Raw genomic sequence first — 18,720 nt, 5'->3', positions numbered from 1 at the left:
TTTATTTTCTGATTAGCTGAGGCTCCTGCCAGTCACCGTGTAATTGGACTTCTTTCAGCTAGAGCATGATGATATTCGATGCATCTGAGTTGTTGTGTGATGTATAAGGACAAATATCCCACCAATCCAACACAGTGGTGACTGAATTATTATTATTGGATTGTCAGGGACAATAACAGGAGCCTAAGAACATCATATTATAGAGCTTTTATTCCTCCCTGACTCAATAATCTTAATTGTTTAAAAAAATCCTATGCACTGTAGCTTTAAGATAGCTGGGTAGTATAACATGCAGCTTGAAACAAAGTTGGAAAGTACTTTGCTTAAATGTTAACTGAATATGAAATATTTACTTTATTTAGCTATTTAGATATTTACCTGGATGGTATGGCGGGATGGCGGGACAGTGGATAGCATTATCAGGGTCCCCAATTTGATCCTGAGCTCAGGGGATAAGAGGAAAATCACAAACATTTTGGCTCTGAGAATTTGAAATATGGACATCAAGACTCACAGGTGAAAACAATAAATAATTAGAGACTGTTCTCTGTTTGGGTCCTGTTTAATTGCAGATATAATCCAGAATAAACAACGCATTGTCAGGTACTCAAGGGTCGGAAGTCTTAAGATATGGGTTAATTAAATACGCTCAACCACTACATTTTGTAGTGTTAGAGCCTGGAATTTAAACAGACATTTGTTAGTTGCATAAAGTATTAACCCCTTTGGGACAATATTTGGTACACTTTTGGCTGCAATTACAGCTCCAAGTCTTCTGGAATATATCTCTATCAGCTTTGCACATCTGGATCCTAATTTTTTTGCTCGTTCTTTTTGTCAAAATTGCTCAAGCTCTGTCTGATTGGATGGAGACTGTTGGTGAACAGCTATTTTCAAGTCTTGCCACAGATTCTTTATTGGACTGAGGTCTGAGCTGTAACTGATCCACTGTAACGCATTCAGATTCTTGGATATGAGGCACTAAATGAAAAGCATACCCACAATATGATGCTATCACCAAGGCTGTGGAGATGGTGCTCTCAGGGTGATGAGCAGTGTTGTATTTCTGCCAAGTGTAGTGCTTAGTGCCAAGGCTAAAAAAAAAAGCAGGGAACCTTTTTTAATGTGTTTGCTGATTGTTCAACATGCATTTTGGCAAATTCCAAATGATATTTGATATAGCTTGCCACACTTTCATAAAGCTCCTGGGTATGGTTGTCATGTGAACAGCTTCTCCCATTTGAGCTGTGGTTCTCTCCAGCTCCTTAGAGTTACCCATAGCCTCTTGGTTGCTTCTTTGACCAATGCCTCCTTACTCAGTCACTAACCTTTGGTGAGAGACCTCCTGTTTTTTTTAACAGATTTAATGGTGCTCTGTGGGGGTACCTGGAGGACTAGCAGTTAGGCCTCTGCGCTCTGACCTCTGTGGCTCGGGTTCGATTCCTGGCCAGGGAACCAGCCCCAGCCACTGGAGATGCACATGACAGTGCACTCCCAGTGCCCATCCCAAGCCCGGATAAAATTGGGGAGGGGTGCATCAGGAAGGGCATCTGGCATAAAACTGTGCTATTTTTTATAACCAAACATAGATTGATACTTGTCAAGAACTTTGTCCTGGATTTGTTTTGATAGCTCCTTGGTCTTCACGATGCTGTTTGTTTGGGTATGTTCTCTAACAAATTCTGGGGCCTTTTGGAAATAGGTGTATTTACATTGTGATCATGTGACACATTCTTTGCAAACTAAGGATGTGACATTTGATGGTAACTGAACTAATTTAGAACTAACCAAAACTAATGCAGAACTAACCAAAACTAATGCAAACCTAACCAGCACTAATGCAAAACTAACCAAAACTAATGCAAACCTAACCAGCACTAATGCAAAACTAACCAAAACTAATGCAGAACTAACCAAAACTAATGCAAACCTAACCAGCACTAATGCAAAACTAACCAAAACTAATGCAAAACTAACCACAACTAATTTAAGGGGTCCAAAGCAATGGAGGTGAACCTTCACGTTTTTATTTGTAAATATATTGATTAGTGAATATCAATCAATATACTGATTTCACTTTAATATGATGGGCTATTTTGTTTAGATTCATGACAGAAAATCCCAGTTAAGGCACCTGAGTGTGTGTGTGTGTGTGTGTGTGTGTGCGCGCGCGCAAGCACGCGCGCGGATGATTAAAAAAATAAATGAGCCTACACACTATTCCTATTGAAAATTCAAGCTCAAGCCACCCGTTCCTAGTGCGCATGTGCAAGATATCTTCGCGTCTGTGTCACCATGGCAACGGTCACAGGCACGGCCAAAGTGGGTGAGAAACCCTTGGAACGGCTCAATGTATTTACGTTACTAAGTAGCTGTTAGGTATTTATGATAGTGTTTTAATATAATTAATACATTATAACTGAAATGGGTTTGTAGATTATGACAAAACATATCTGTGTCTCAATTAGCTGACTAACGATATATAAGGCAAAATTCAAACTAGCCTCTGTAGGTAGCTAACTAGGCTACTTAGCTAGCGTTAACTTGGCTAAATAATTTACTAGCTCGTTTGTAAGCGTCTCTGCCTAACGCCATTTTAACAGAAGTCAGTGATGTAGTTTGGTGATGGGGTTAAATGGAGCACAAACCCTTCGTTAAGACAGTGTTGTAAATTGTGAGTGCTGACGCAGTACATCTTCTGCAATGGACACCAGCAGCACAGACCATGGAGCTTTATACAGGTCTAATGACAGTAAGAAGAGAAACATGAAGCCTGATCAGGCCCATGACGCCAGACCAAGCCATGAAGATGCAGCCCATGATCTTTGGGACTCCTTAGAATCAGACACTGAGAGCTTGGTGCAGGAAAAAGCTTACCAGAGAGAGCTTCAGAAGCGCATACTGGAGGGTGTTGGTGACAACACTTCCTCTTATAATGCCATCTCTCCCAACATCGAGAGATCTGAGCATAAAGAGGGCTATGATCCACAACCTGATATCACTGAAACACATGGAGGCCAAAACACCAAGTTTTCAAGGTAGCCTACCTAATCTAAAGGATACTGTACATAATCTGTGTAGTGCCTTGTAGCCACTGTCATTTATTTTAGCCATATGTATGACATCTAACACCTTATGATTCATATCTTGTATTTTAAACTAACACCCTATTTTGTGCCCTAGATGTCTGTTAGGAAGCTTATTCTGATTCATTCTTAGCTCACTGGTATAAAGAAGCCTCGGGAGCTTCAAATCCAAAAGCCCCTGGATGGACTTTGTTTGCCTCTGTTTTTCGGTCTTATTAACACTGCTTTTGTTTTACATTATGAGAAGATGTGAAAGGGTTAATGACAACACTGGACAGCCTAAATCCTAAATATTCATGTCATTATCTGAGATTCTACATCAACATGAATGCCCTGTTGAGTATAATGCACTTTATTGTGCCATCATTAATGGATGTGAGTAATTAGGCTCTCTGAAACAGACTGAGTAAACAATCACAATACCTGACACCCCTAGATCATTCCCGAAATGATGAGACCTTTTTATTGAAGTGCGGCCTGGGAAACATAATGGAAATGATTAACAGCTTGTATTCACTTGCCTAATAGATAATGGCAGTCTTTGAAAATGATGTTAGAGTACATGCATTCTAATTTATTTGAAAGACCTCTAATTTTGGCACTTTCCATATAACTACCCTCATTTAAAGGAAATTAGATTTTTATACTGCAGAAGGTTATCACAATAAGGCCTCATTTTGAAGTCCATTAAAAAAAGCAGATGCTTTGTTGGGCTTTAAATAGGAAGCCTTTGTGTGCAACAGAAGCACAGATGCTGGAATCTGAAGTGTTCATCGCAGCATCTGTCTCAACTCCTTCACCTTCAGCTTAAACAGAATGAGATTATTTTTTCATTTATTCATTCATCTTCAGTAACCGTTTTATCCTGGCCAGGGTCATGGTGGATCTGCAGAACACTGGGCACAAGTGGAAATACACCCTGGATGGGATGCCAGTCCATTGCAGGGCACCATGCACCTTTCTAATCTTGGTCTATGAAGAGGCACTGCACACTCACATAGTCTGAATGATAGTCACATGTTATTGAATTCATTTAGTTCTTTATATACAAAATATTGTATTTTTATATTCTCAAATGGCATAATTAACATTAATCCTGAAAAGATACAGTATGGTTGAAAAGTCAGAGTCCACTACCAAGTAGGTTGTTTTTATTTCATTATTAAATTTATTTAATGGATCAAAAGCTAATAGAAAATATTACTCAGAAAATCATTCCCAACCAACCATTAAACAATAATGTATTGTTGAAAAACTGAGGCAGATAAGCAGCTTTTCCTGGAGAAAAATATATTCTGGTTGAACACCATTTGTTTTATATGTTTTATGTTTTTACCTAACACAGTGTTCATTTTTGTATCTTACCTGATAACGACTGTTAGTACATCCTCTATACCATAACATTGCCATTCTTTTGCGAGGTTTTACAAATGTGTACTTTTTTTCCGTTTGTAACTGATTGAATATAAATATAATTATATATAGTTCTTGGTAGTGGCCTTATATTTTTAACCTTACTTTGTACCCACATCCTCATTCAAATAAAAGATCACATTGCCGGTGTATTACACTGTATTTGCTGTGATTGGAGATTCCTGTGTTTGGGAAGTAGGAACCCGTATCGCTGTTTGAAAGAAGCAAAGAGCAGTGTTTCGGCTGCGACTAGTTTTTTTTTTTAGTAACTCGAAAAGCTTTGAGTGGGTTTTCGTATGTTAAGGAGCCTCCACAGCTGTGAGCCCACACTGCATTCTCAAGCTCATTTCAGGGAGTCATTACTGAGTCATTCGCTGCCCCCTTGCCCTCGTTGGCTGAAGAGCCGTGCGCCTCGCCAGCGCAGTATTTGGCATCATGAGACGTGAAGAGCATCTTGTAGCATTCAGAGCTGTGCAACAAAGAGGCACTCTTCTAATTATTTTAATGAGATCTTTTCATCCGGTGATGCAAGGAGCACATTAGGTAGCAATTTCAACCTATTTTATACCCTTGAATCTGCCATTTCCAAAACTATGGTGCAATTGTGGGCTCTAGACCCTTAGTGATTAGGGGCTAAGCTGAGGATAACACAAGGATGAAGCAAAAGAAATGGGAAGCATATCTTGTAGGATGTCCCAGACCTTTTCACTCATATTTGCATATTTATTTCAGCCTGCTTTAATGGCTCTTGGCCTACTAATCTCTCTCCTGGATTTAAGTTACATATGATGTCTCTTTAATGATTATAAACAGTATTTCTCCATAATTCCAGACAGACGCCTCCTTGGGATGAATTTGCTGACTTGCGCTATGATCCAGACTGGAGAAAGAAGCTGGAAAGGTCTGAGTTTCTCCACACAAACTTCTCCTTCGACTCCAGCGAGGATCCTGGAGACACTCTGAGACACGCAGGACATGTGTCTCCAAGGGAAAGACATGAATATTTAGTAGTCCATAGTCCTGTTTCATCTGAGATGGACACTGTTCACCCCAAACCACTGCTGTCGTCCTTTCACCTACATCCACCAGAAGACCAAGACACTGTGCTGTCAGTACCGCAAAGCTCATCTGCGTCCTTAGAGAGCATGCCACATTCAAATTCAGATAAAACCATGAAGGTTAAGCACAGAATTAATCAAGAGCGAAGTGGTGCTGGAATCCTGCCCTTTTCTGCTCCACGACAGAAGCAGCAGGCACAAAGTCAGAGGCAGCATGATGGAGAGAATCAAAGCATTGCTCAGGAACAAAACATAGACAAGCTTAACATAGTAGCCATGCAGAGGAGACACTCCCAAATAGTCAGAACAACCAAGCTGAGAGAGGACATAGTGGAGCGTAATAAAGCAACTCTGGGTATGAACAGTCATAAACAAGGGTCATATCTGAAGGCATATAAGCAAAGAGGAGAAAAACAAGACGATGCATATCAGGTAAGTGTTTATTGGTGCTTGTCTGTGAAGCATTAGGATCAGTGATTAAAAAAAAGTTACAGGAAATCACAATTCACCATTATCAAATTACTATTATTATTATTACTGAATTATAGTTACTGGCTTTTTTGACTGGTTGCTTGAATTGAATTGAATTGGGTTTAATCCAAATCTCAAAGAGCCTATAAATAATGGACCTAATATGTTCTGTGATTGGAAAGTTCAAGAATAAAAAAACTCTGGGGATCCAATAAATATATCACTATTACTGTACACATTACAGTATGTGTCTATTATTTAAAATCAGTCTGCGCTGTTGGGAAATTTATTTTACAGTTACAGGGATCCCTGGCTTCAAAAAGTTTGAGAAACTGTGACATCTATAGATCTATTTCTGGTCAGTTTTAGGTATGTTTAATAGTAAACAGACTGTATGTGTACTTGTGTTTAATGAAACTGGAATGGCTGATGAAACAAGTCCATCGCTGGCCAGTGTTTTTGTGTTATGTGTTCAGTGAACCACTAGGGGTTGCAATAACACAGCACTTCTCATTCTCCTCAGCCAACCTCCTTCTGTGTTTGCCTTCTGTTTTCCTTCTCCATTCTGACCTGAAAGACCACAGATAGGATTGCTTAAATCCCATTTTGTTGCCTTTTTTATTATATGGCTATGTGTATTAGAATACATATAACAGGGTTGCCATGGGTTGGGTTTCGTCCCACTGTTCAAAAACATGCCAGTCGATGCACTGGTGACTTTAAATTGCCCTTACATGTGAATGAGTGTGTAAATGTCTGTGCGTCTGATGCCGTACGATGGACTGGCGTCCCATCTGGGGTGAATTCTTCCAACTTGCGCCCAGTGTTTCACGGAAATGCTCCGCATACACCATGACCCTGACCAGGATAAAGCAGTTACTGAAGATGAATCACTGAATAATAGGTTTCTGAGCACCTGCACTAGGAGAAACCCATTCTGTGCTACTACATGAAGGTCACACGTTTGCAAAAGAACTTGTGTGAGTGCATATGGCGTACATAAAATGTACGTGTACACGAAAGTGGCGTGTACATGAAAATGGCGTGTACATGAAAGGCATAAAACAGTTGACCTCAATGTTTAATCATTAATAGCATTGTGAATGTTTTTATACTTTTTTTGAGAGACCTTTTGATTCACAATCACCTTTTTTTAAATCCATTGTAAAGCAGATGTCTACATTGTTTCCGCTCAACAAGTGTGCCATATTTGATATGACCTGACCTGTATCGTTGCTGTTTTTTTTTTTTTTAAATCTGAATGTACAAGTGACCTCGCTATTGTTGTGGTCTCACTGTGAAAGGGAATAAGCAGCCTAATCTAGCTGTAGCTCAGAAATTAATTTGGCAGACACGGGGAGCAGAAAAGGGAATAGGAAGCATGTCTGGCTATGTAGTGCCTATTATGAGTTGATCTGCACAACAGTAGCTATTAAGAACATCAGAGAGGCATGGTTACCAATAGGCTCTTAGCTATCAGTGCACCTGGCCCTGCCGTGTAATTGGCAGCCTCGGCCTGTCTGTGGGCTGCACTACATGAGGATTTGCAACATTTCAGGCCTTTCCTGGCCCATCTGAGCCCATACCCACCTTAATCTCTCATGTCAGCTGCATTAGCATACTGAAGAGCTGTTAGCATTGTGACATGGTAAACAGAGCGAAGGTTTTCCTCCCTAAATGCTGTGCTGATTGTACTTCCACAGTCCCAAGTCTTTCAGGTAAGATCTGTACTCTGGAAAGAGGTTATGATGATCTAAAACTACTTTATTTATCTTACCATCCAAACCTCTAATAAAGATTGACCTGCACAATATAAAATTACAATATAAAAGATTGTTCTTATCTTTCCAAAAGCAAGGCCCGGATTTTGTTTGTTTATTCTTATTTGTCTTTTTATGATGTAAAAGAAAGCTCACAAGACCATATCCTGCAGATTTATCATGTGCCCATCTATCTGATCTTATATTCTGATATTTGCCCTTGACTGTGCTTTTTATTTATTTCTTTTTTTCTTCAAAGGAAGATAAAGGCTCCTATTAAATCACATCAGTTTCCGCTTCATTATTTGGCCCCAGCTGCATATGTTTTTGGTTCATTTTTAAAAGCCACAATTTTCTCTTTAATGGGCTGCTTACTGCTGACAATTAGCCATGTTATTAAACGTACACAATCTCATAATGTGCCAACTTTGTGTTGGCGAGTGGTAGAGCAAAGCCTGAGGCCGCGCAGAGGCTCCTTTGATAAAGACAGAAGTAGCAGAGCAATCTTCTGCCATTGCACTCAGCCAGAGTCCCTCGTCATCTCCCAGACCCTCACTTCAAAGCCAGGAACATAATGTACAATCTCTTAATAGCTCTAGACTGTGGCTCCGCGGCTCTCTGCCACTGTACACCCTGCCTCAGTGTAAACACCTAATCAAGATTGCCTGGGCGGCCACAATAGCAACCAAATGCAATTCAAGAACTGCAAGCCTTTGAAGTCCTCATTGCAAAAGCTGTGTTTCTCAGTCTTGAGGAAAATGGCAAGCTCAGATCGCCTGACTTTGTTGTTGCCTCATCTCTCGCCAAGAGGCAATTATGGACCCCCAATTTAACAGAATAGATATTACACAGCTTATGAAGCTCAAAATGCAATTTTGTTTGATCATTTTCTCAATTTGATTGAGATTATTAAAATGGTGGACAAAAGGCAGTGGCAGTAGCTCGGGCAGAGGCTGTGGCCTGCTACCTCGGGGAGGCCATGAAGTGCAGGTCTGTGATGTCTGCCACACACACACACACACACACACACACACACACACACATGCACCTGTTACTGCACAATGGCAGTAGTGCACCATATATAGTATATACACTATTTGCAGACAATCAAACAGAAAACCCTGCTGGCTCTGTGACTGTGTAATGTTATCATTAACACCTTCTGTTTTAGACCACTCCTTCATTATGAAGACCATCATATTAAAAGAAACTGACTGATATTTAAGGCTTTGCGTCTCGTCGTTTCAGACATTTCAGAGCTGTCAGTATGCTTTTTGCAATAGCTTGTGAATTGTCTGCTCAAACGCTGCTCTTGTAAATGGTGGCTCTTGTGTGCAGTGTTGAGATTCAGCTCTTTGCGTTCTGGCCTTTCAGTGAACAGATAAGCCAGCATGGCTGCCTGTTTATTGATGGATATGTTACAACTCAATCCACTCACTGCAGCATGCTTCTTTTCGACCTTCCTCTATTTGCGCTTTCAGAATTAGCCACATTCATTCGGGGACTCTTCAAGCCGTCAATAGCATCGATCAGGCCGGATTGTCCTCAGAAGCCAAAGTGACTCCAAGTTTACTAAATGATTTTCATTACAGTATTAGCGGCAAATATGCTCTCGCTGAATGGGTGCATTAAAAAAATGAAGAGAGTGAATTGATGTAATTATCCTCAAACTGCTCTGAAAGGACTGTGGTAAAGGGGATCAATAGGCTTCCAAAACGTGCCAGAGACACATATGAGAGAATTGTGCTTAAGTAGTTCAAACAGTTTAGAAGCTTAGGTAGTTTAGAGTAAAATACAGCTTATGATTTTATTTAAGGATGTTGGATGGAATTTTGTTTACATGTAAATAGACTTTACAGAGAAGCACTTTTATGGATAATTGTATTTCCTTTAGAGTTAATGTTAACTGGAAAAAAATCACAAATGTTGTTTAATGGGCTTCACAGTCTGTAATTTTGTATCCCCGGCATCTCCGGCATGCATCATTCTGCATAGATTTACCATTCATCTTTATTTGCCTTTTTTTTCTTCGCTCTCTGTTCCCTCTGTTTTCCTTCTCTCTCTTTCTCGTACTCCCACTCTTTTCCCCCTTTCCAGCTGCTACAGTTGGCTGAGGACGCTGCGAGCACTGACAGCCCAGAAAGCCCAGACAATGCCCTCAACCTGGAGCTGATGTGGATACAAAAAACTCAAAAACTGAAGGTAGGACCCTTCACTCCTGTTCACTTTATTGATTTCATCTGTCTCTCTTTTTCTCTCATTCCCTCCGTCTCCCTCTGTGGATGTAGGTAGGGCTGCTTGGCACAATCCATTGCCCTAATGCATAACTGTCAGCAAGGGCTTCCTCTCAAGATGAAAATGTCTGCACAGTGGGCGCACTGTCACCCGGGATTTCATTTTCCCTGTGATGGACGCAATTTCTGATAGAGTTGTTCAGGCACAATGGAGCCTCTGAAACGTCTTGAAAAGGAGCCCGTGCTGCAGAGAGAGGGGGAATGGAGAAGCATCATTATTTTGAGCACTTGAGCGGTCCCCCTAATGCTGGCAGGCAGAGGAGAGTAAATATTTTCCCATTAGAATGGTGAAAGCTGGTGTTGGCTAAATCAGAGGCATTACATGCTGCGACACAGCCCCAGACCTCACCGAATAATGTGTGGCAGAGCGCTGTGCATTGCCAGGCCTACAGCATAAAATCGTCTTCTGTATGCCCTGCTCCTCCTCAGGCTATGACAATAGCCACAAAGCTGCTGTTTTATAAGGAAATGTTTCCATACAATAGGTTGGAATGTTTCAGCTCCTGTCCTCAAAACATTTTTAATTAGTCTTCATGTCATGTGGACTCTTATTCTTTATCTTCCGTCTGAAATAAATATGCTCAGCATCCTGATCATATTTGTTGAAATGATTTTATTCATGTTTCCTTTAGGGAAAGCAAGTTAATAATCCCTTCAAGTGCATCGTATCAAGCCTGGTGTATCATAACACAAGCAAACTAATAACCGGTGTACGCTTCAGTTTGAGTATGAATGTAAAATTGCATTTTCTTAATCTGTACCCAATTAGACCCACAACCGGAGTAAGCACTTGGACAGAACAAGGCCTCACCACCACAGAACCAAACCCAGAGGTCACCTGAATCAGCTAGTGGAGAAACAGCACTCGCAGACTCTCTCTGAAAACCGGACCCTCAGCCCGTCTGACTCTGGCAGCGAGTCACATTGTTCGTTCTCATCAGCTCCAACTGTCAACCTTAACATCAACCTCAACACCCCAGCCAGACTTGCTGAACCTTTTATCAATCCTGAGCCACAGAAGCAGCTCTACACACTCGCACTTCCTCCTTCACCACAGTGGAGGATCAGAAATGATGAGTATAACTCACGCTTCAAAGGGCCCAGTTATACTTTATGTCTTCCTCTCCCTCCTGCTGGTACTGTGGACCATGATAGCATACGAGCAACTAATAAGAACACCATCAGGTCAGTTTTAAGTCCTATTTCTTAATTCACTTTAGTTGTGTAGCATGAAAATGACAGCCAATTTCTGTTAGCCACTTTATGTATAGCAGCTCAGGTTATACTACATTGCCTCAGTCTTGGTGCAACGATATTTCTCTCTCTCTCTTTTTTTTTTTTTAATTAGGATTTCTCCAACACGGGCAACATTTCAAGAAAGTTTTACCTCAAATGCTCCTCAGCTAGTGGTACATTATGGGGAGGAAAGTAGGGATTCTGCCCAGACACTCCAGACTTACAGTGGAGCCTATCCAGTGCTTCCTCCAATAGGCAGGTCTAACAACAGTGACACTGAGCTGTGCAGTGGCAGACCAGAGGAAGCTACAAATACTATACGCCGGAGCAGCTCAGAGGGGTACCTGGCACAGCTAGAGAAAAAAAAGCAAATACAGGCCAAAACAACTTATAAGGTGTGTGGGGGAAATGGGATGGGGCATGGATTTAGCTCTTGAAAGGAACGCTTGACAATTTCAACATTGTAGGGATGTTTGTCTGGTCAAAAAAATTAAGCCTTTTAAAAACAAAACAAGCAAACAAACAAAACCAACCAACCAACCAAACAGAAACCTAAATAAGCCAAGATTTCAACTCAGTTTGTTTCAGGCTGGATAAGTGTGTTTGTTATTCTGTGTTGTAGACCGTCTTATGGACCGGATTATGGTTAGAGTTAGGGGTTAGGAGTAAGATCAGAGGAGTTGGATCAGGTCCAGTTCCACCACCTGGACTTTTGGCTCTTCAGCGTGGACTCTCCAAATTGGTCATGCTCACTGGGTGGGAAGAATGGCATTGCTCTCTCCCCTATCAATCAGTATAACGGTAGTAAGTCATGGGTGGAAATGGGCAGTTACCTGTGTTCAGCTGCCCTGTGACACACAATGAGCAGCAGTTTGAAAAAGATACATTTGCTGGCTTCACGTTTCTGGAGAGAAACACATGCTAGCCTTCACTAAGCATGATTGTTAGTTGTTGTGTGGCGGGGAAAAAGAGGTTAAATTGAGAGAAACAGGTTAAAAAAACAAAAGAATACAATGCATGACTATTTTGAGATGCGAACATTTGGCTCGTCTCCAGACAAACTGTGTAAATGTGTGTAACTGAATGTATTTGTGGGAGTTTGTCTAATGGAGTCTCCTTTGTTTCATATACATTTCTAGTTCAGTTTCCAGTTCTGTTCAACATATGGGTTCCTACCTTTTAATTGTAGAATCAGATTGCTGGTGAAGGAATAACACATGTTACAAGGATTTATAGTCTGATGATAAGGCCAAATAGACCAGATCTGTCTTAATTGCTTAATACACTAAATTGGAAATGCTGTCAATGCATGTTGTGAAATCCTCCCCCTCCCCCTTGATGGAGGTAATGATTATTATGGCTGTGTGTAGATCTGTAGGTTAAATGTACACGTAATTGAAGATGCTGTTAATTGCTTTGACATGATGATATGAGGGGCGGTAACCGTAATGATGCTAAACTGAATTCAAGGATGAGGTGATTAAGTGCCATGTGTCAGGCTGTGCTGCTGGGATGCTCATTTGCATTTAACCACAGTCTCTTTGTCCTGTGTCAGCGTGAGGTCTGCTGAAGATCAGCTCTGCCCTCCAAAAACAAGCAAAGGTAGCTAGAGCAGCCATTCACAAGCATAGATAGCATGAAAGATCTAGAGCTGCTTTTTACGTCTAAGAAAAACACTGGATAGAAATGGGTTTCCATTTCCAAGGAGGACATCAGGTAACTAGAGCAACATTTCATACATAGACAGGAAACACCAAGATAACTACATTTACCTACAGGCAGGTTAAACACCCAGCAACATAACAACTAATGTTGAGCTTTCGTTTTTAACACACCTGGAGGAATCGGCATATGGATATTTATATAAAGACAAAACTAGGTAGCTGGAGTAGCTATTTTCATCTGGCGCTGCTGTAATAACAAAATAAGTATTGTTACATCAGCCAAACAAACAGATCAGTGGTAGACACACATAGCATCAGCGAGGGGTCGTTATGTCATGCAACACATCCACTTGATGCCGTCTCAGGATTAAGTTGTCTTTATGCCATAACACAGATTGCCTCTTCTCTTCACCGCACCATGGCTGCCATCATGTCTCATAGGATTATGGGATAAATTTGTAAAACAGGGGGAACAGATCAGTGGAGAAAGTAAGCATCCTGCAGTGTCCATGACCAATGGCTTAACCGAGACAGGCCCTAGAGCCTGAAGGACCCGGCTTGATCTGGCCTGATTAGCCTCTTTTTCTTTGGAAGAGCTTGTGGATTGCTGCTCGAGTGCATCTTAGACATCCATAACGGATTAACTGCTTACTCTTTCAATATGTCCTAGTTTCACTTTCTTCTTCTATTCTTCTGGAAATGGACACACAATATTTTTTTTTTTCTGAGTACTGATTAATGAGTATATCACTCTAAAGATTATCATTGTATTAATGCAACATATTGCTTGAAGCTCTGTTAGTTGTAGGTGTTTCTGGCTTCTTAGAATACTTTCTAATGTGTATTGACACTTATCATCTGTTCTCTCCATTCAGGCATACACTCTGAAAGACTACAAGAGCTTGAATCGGAATGTGAGGCTGGGAGGTCTCGGACCATCCAACACTGTTGCTGAGGATGTGGTAGGAGACGTAATAACATAACATCTGGGAAAGACCCCAGCAGGAAGATCTGCAGTTACATGGATTGAACCATGCATTCCCTATTTCTTCTTGTTGGTTTAACTAATGCTGAACAGCTATTTCCTATGAAATGACATGCTTTTGAGGTCTCTGTCCTTCTACTCATGAATGTGACAGACTTTCATCATTGCAAACAGAACAGAAAGGAATTTACAAACCTAATGAGTGTAGGCCTTAGAGTGGGTCATTTTCCAGTTTTTCTTTTGTCACCAATAGTAAAACCTTCAATGAATCTGATTTTCAGATGGGTTTTCTGTGAGGCAGGCAATGATTTGTGTTTGACACAGGTTCCAGGGAGATGATGAGATTTATTTAGTTTTGTTTGCTGCTGTGAAGTGGCCACCGAGAGAGACACACACAATGGGGCAGAGGGGCCTTAAGGGAGAAAACGGCTTAGGTAATTAAACCTCCCTTTTGTAATCTGCTGCTCTCTCTCTCTCCGCTGTCAGGCTGAGAAAATTAGACAACAGAAGCTGTATTCAAATGTGATCCGTGAGCAGAACAAGAAGATAAGTAGGATTCCCTCTCTGCCGACCAGGAACCCAGTGGGCAGAGACAACAAGAACAACATTCCCAGGAACAAGGTGAAGGAGGCCTGAAAACACAACACAAGATCTATCATGTAGCCATTAGCGTGTACCAGTCTATGCCTCGGGAGTTTTGTTGGTTATTTCCCCATTACAGCTCACAGTTTTATTTATAATGTGAAGAAATAAATTTTTAAAATTTATTCTCAAGACTAGTTCTGTGTTGTGATGCCTATTCTTTATTTCCTTACCATTCATGGCAGTATTATGTAATAATAATTGGAGCACAGTGCTGTTGAATTCTTGATTTTGATTGGTCAGAAAGTGTTGATTAATTTTCTTTATACCACAGCATTTTGATCTGATTGGTCAGGCACCCCTGCGTTATTTTCGTATGACAGCACAGCTCGGAAAATAGTTCAGGCTGTTTACATCATCCATAGGTTAATATTAATGCACTTGTTCTAATTTGTTTCTATAGTAACAGCTCATACACAGGGAGAGAGAGCTACAAGTGAGGGAATGACTGTTTATCGCAGCTATAACGTAGGTGAGAACAGGAACTTGTCTCTCAGACATTCCACAACATTAAATCTAAATAAAAAGCATTAAAAAATGCATTTTCATTAATAGATAAACATTGTAATTGTTGGCAGATCTTCATGGTATAAGCAGAATAACACATTCCAGACAGTGATGCTATATGAAAATAATGTACTTTGGGGATTTTCATATAACAGCACAGTCTGTTGTGTGTTATTCCTTACATAAGAGCAGCTCTGACAATAGTGCCTGATGTCATACAGATCACAGGTTTATCTTTATGCACTCATTCTAACACGTAATTGCTTCTGTAGTAACAACTTACAAATTTACAAGGACTTGTATGTCAAATGCTCCACATAATCAAACCTAATAATAAACAGATTCAAAAACATATTGTTGAATAAGAATGAAAAACATATAAATGTTGATGTATTGAAGCTTTCTTCAAGGAGACTTATATTTATGGAATGAGTCTCTGGTGTCTGGGCTTAGTAAATTTTCTCTCATGGGAGAGTGTTCCTGCTTTCTAGGTTTCATGAAACATGACAAGCTGAGTTATTTTTTTCGTGTTAATTCAGGAGAGAAGAAAGTGAGGCTGTTGAGGGAATTACTGTTTATAGCTGCTATAGCGTGTAAGTGATAGCAGGAACTAACTTGTTTCATGATGTTCCACAACATGGAACTATAATTGGTTGAAAGTATGAGGAGTCCGTTATTAAAAAATTAAAATTGTAATCATTGGTAAATTGCTGTGGTATAAGAAGAATGAAACACTTCTGTGTGTGCTGTTATTGGAAAATAATGAGCTTCCACTTCCTACCAAATGAATGGTAACCGTAACTCGGCTTCACATCAGGCCATATCACACCACCCTGTAGGCCCTATAATTATGTAATTATATAGCAATATAAAGTTATTTTCATATAATAGAGTCCATGTCCTGTTTTATTTCTTTCTTACAAACCTGCTTCACACTATTTTAAATCTTAACACAGGAACACCCACAGTACTGAATGAACACTTACAGTGTTTCTAAAATATGAACACAAATAAACCTGGAAGAGGTTTATTTACATACTGGTTACAGGTGTACGTTTAGCCCACACTGTAAGATTTAATTCAGCAACCATTATCTGTAGGTGTTTATTTCACACAAGGTTTGCTGACCTTTCATTGAAATCCCTACCTATAACAATGTTTTACATTCTTACTGTTGCATCGTTGTCTCTTATCAGGCCCTGGAATACGCCAAAACCATTGCAAAACCGAAAGCACCTCAGCAGCTGAAGGAGACACCCAAAGACCAGACTGAGAGTGAGAGAGTGTTTGAGCACTCTGCTTATCTCCAGTTAGGAGTGGATCTCACCCAGCTATCTACTTTAGAGATGCTGAGGAAACGGCATGAGCAGGAGAAACAGGTTGTGGCATGCTTTACAAGCACCCACGGTAGGTCGTCTGCACCCTCCGTCAGCAGCCACTAAACAGGTAGCCCATTGCACTAATCTGTAGAACTCATAAGCATATAAGCAGCTTGTTCAAATAAATATATCTGAATTGGAATGCATGTTGTCTATTATGTCTGTTTATAATATCAATATATTGTTAATGTACTGCAGTATATATTGGCTAATGTATTGCATTTTATTTTTCTTACTCATTTTAATCTGACATAAAATATATTGTGTGCAGTTGTCTGGTTTTATTTTTATTTTATTTTTGTATCCTTGGATTTTTATCTTATCTTTTATCAGCATAATTGTGGATTGGTAATAATAATGAGAGAGTCTGTGTGGCTAAATATTTACATGGTGTAAAACTTCTGCTATAGTTCATAGAAATATTACAAAAAAATGTATAATACGTGTATTTTTTTTTAATTAAAAAAAGGTGTAACAGGACATAAACCACTGTTTTTGCTGATCACAGCATCATGCATTTTGATTCCTTGTTATTTTATGAACACACCTGGCTGCACTGATCACACCACTGTGCTGATTTTTCAGTCACTTCCTGCCCATTAGTCTGATTATTCCCACTTTACCCATTCCCTTTTCTCTAACTGAGAAAAAAGAGGGTCAAACAAAGATGGCACTTTGAAGCCTCCTCTGATTAGAGCCTGTAAACTTGTTTTCTATATTTTTAAAGTGATAATTCCCACCCCCTTAAAACAATCTCGAGCACCTACCCCTTTAATGGAAGCCTTAGATCGTTATCAAAGAGCTATTTGCTCGCATGTAATATTTTAATTAGATTATAGCCTCTATTTAACCCATCATGTCCGCTTTGATGCTCCGTTGTTTTCGGCGTCAAGCCTCCGTGCGCGAGCCTCATAAACGCACAGCCTTTTGAATTAATGAGACTTTCCAGACCGACTCTCTTTACGTTGCGCGCGCGCTCTCTCTTTCTCTCTCTCACACGCACTCTCTTTCGTGCCATAGAAATCGGTTAATTGAAGGAGTCTCTCTCTCTCTCCCTCTGTCTCTCTCTCTCTCTCTCTCTCTCATGAAGGAGGTTGCATTAGCATCCCCCTCTTTTTTTGGTCCCGGGCTTTGATGTGCGCGCGGCGCCGCGGCCTTTGCAAATGAGCTGATGAGGCCGCTATTAGAGAGAGCGGCGCTCTAATCGAACGCTTAATCTTTTAATTGATCACCTTCCGCACGGCCTGCTCGCGCAGCCAGCTTTTACACACTTATTTATTTATTTTTACAATCCAAACGGCATTTCGAATTGTTTTTCGAAGGGTGAAAAGAGTGCACGCATCTCAATGAAGAAGAAGAAGAAGAAGAAAAACACATCCCCATTAAAGCCTTGAAATGAGCGCGAGCGTCCGTCCTGTTGCACACGATGTTCATACTGATGAAACTGTTTTTTCAATTTTATTTTCAAAATTAAGGTTTGGATATGATTAAAGATATTTAATTGAAGACCCAGATCGACGTAAAGAGTGTCTTTTTGGAGACTTGTGTTATGTATATCTCTCTGTTCTCAAAGCAGTCTGATTTTTCATAATTAATAAATGCACTAATTAGATATACTAGGTGTTAGAGTGTAGAGTAGTGTACACTTCTTTACACGGGGATTTATACGCGATGACTAATGAGATAACTGGTCTACGAAAAAATTTCATGTCTGAGACCTGCCCTGTAATGATGCAAAACAAAACAAAACAAACAAAACAAAACAATACAAAAAAAAAAAACACAAGACGATTTTAACAGCGACTACGCACTTATATACGCATTTATAGTGGCATGTGCGGGGAGGAATAGACGCAAATAAGTGTGTATAATTGGTCATGGTTTAGTGAACTTATTCAAAAAAATAGCGTGATAGCAAAATGCAAAATATAAAATGAATTTTTAAAACCTCATGAGAGAGGAAAGTGTTTTCAGATTCTCTTTATATTGCTTCCTGTGTTCGTTAATGTAAATAACCAAAAAATAAATAAATTTAAAAAAAAAAAAAAAAAAAAACCCAAACAAACAAAAAACAAAACAATAAAAAAACGAAAACGTTTCGTTTAAAAACCTGTTTTTAAAAAAAAACAAACAAAAAAAAAACACTGGCATTATTTTATGTTTGGAATTATTTTTGTAAACTATTTGTGAAATATTTCAGGGTCGTAATAAACGCTTTCTAATAA

General features: G+C 39.9%; 1 protein-coding gene across 2 annotated transcripts; it reads left to right on the top strand.

Moving 5' to 3' along the window:
• The first annotated feature begins 1,151 nt into the window (after positions 1-1,151).
• On the top strand, positions 1,152-18,240 carry jhy (junctional cadherin complex regulator). Of its 2 annotated transcripts, XR_008304484.1 has the most exons (9): positions 1,152-3,038; positions 5,332-5,989; positions 9,886-9,990; positions 10,852-11,267; positions 11,431-11,713; positions 13,858-13,944; positions 14,454-14,588; positions 15,013-15,081; positions 16,313-16,419. XR_008304484.1 is itself a non-coding variant. In XM_026941694.3 (8 exons), exons 1-8 carry the CDS (start codon positions 2,704-2,706, stop codon positions 16,556-16,558), a joined length of 2,265 nt encoding a protein of 754 aa, XP_026797495.3. In that variant the 5' UTR covers positions 1,152-2,703; the 3' UTR covers positions 16,559-18,240. The 2 variants fall into 2 exon arrangements, 1 of the variants encoding a protein (XP_026797495.3); XM_026941694.3 differs by lacking the exon at positions 15,013-15,081 and having other exon boundaries at positions 16,313-18,240.
• Positions 18,241-18,720: the final 480 nt, after the last annotated feature.

The sequence above is a fragment of the Pangasianodon hypophthalmus genome, chromosome 17 (genome assembly GCF_027358585.1).
Source record: "Pangasianodon hypophthalmus isolate fPanHyp1 chromosome 17, fPanHyp1.pri, whole genome shotgun sequence".
Taxonomy (NCBI): domain Eukaryota; kingdom Metazoa; phylum Chordata; class Actinopteri; order Siluriformes; family Pangasiidae; genus Pangasianodon; species Pangasianodon hypophthalmus.
Note: the sequence above shows the minus strand (reverse complement) of the source record. Positions and strands in the feature narration are given on the sequence as shown.

What these genes read in the sequence shown, in the direction of transcription:
- jhy (XM_026941694.3), top strand. Translation starts at nt 2,704, where the DNA reads ATGGACACCAGCAGCACAGACCATGGAGCTTTATACAGGTCTAATGAC. An exon ending in AACAAGACGATGCATATCAG is followed by an intron (nt 5,990 to 9,885) that starts GTAAGTGTTTAT and finishes CCCCCTTTCCAG; the next exon opens with CTGCTACAGTTGGCTGAGGA. An exon ending in ACTAATAAGAACACCATCAG is followed by an intron (nt 11,268 to 11,430) that starts GTCAGTTTTAAG and finishes TTTTTTAATTAG; the next exon opens with GATTTCTCCAACACGGGCAA.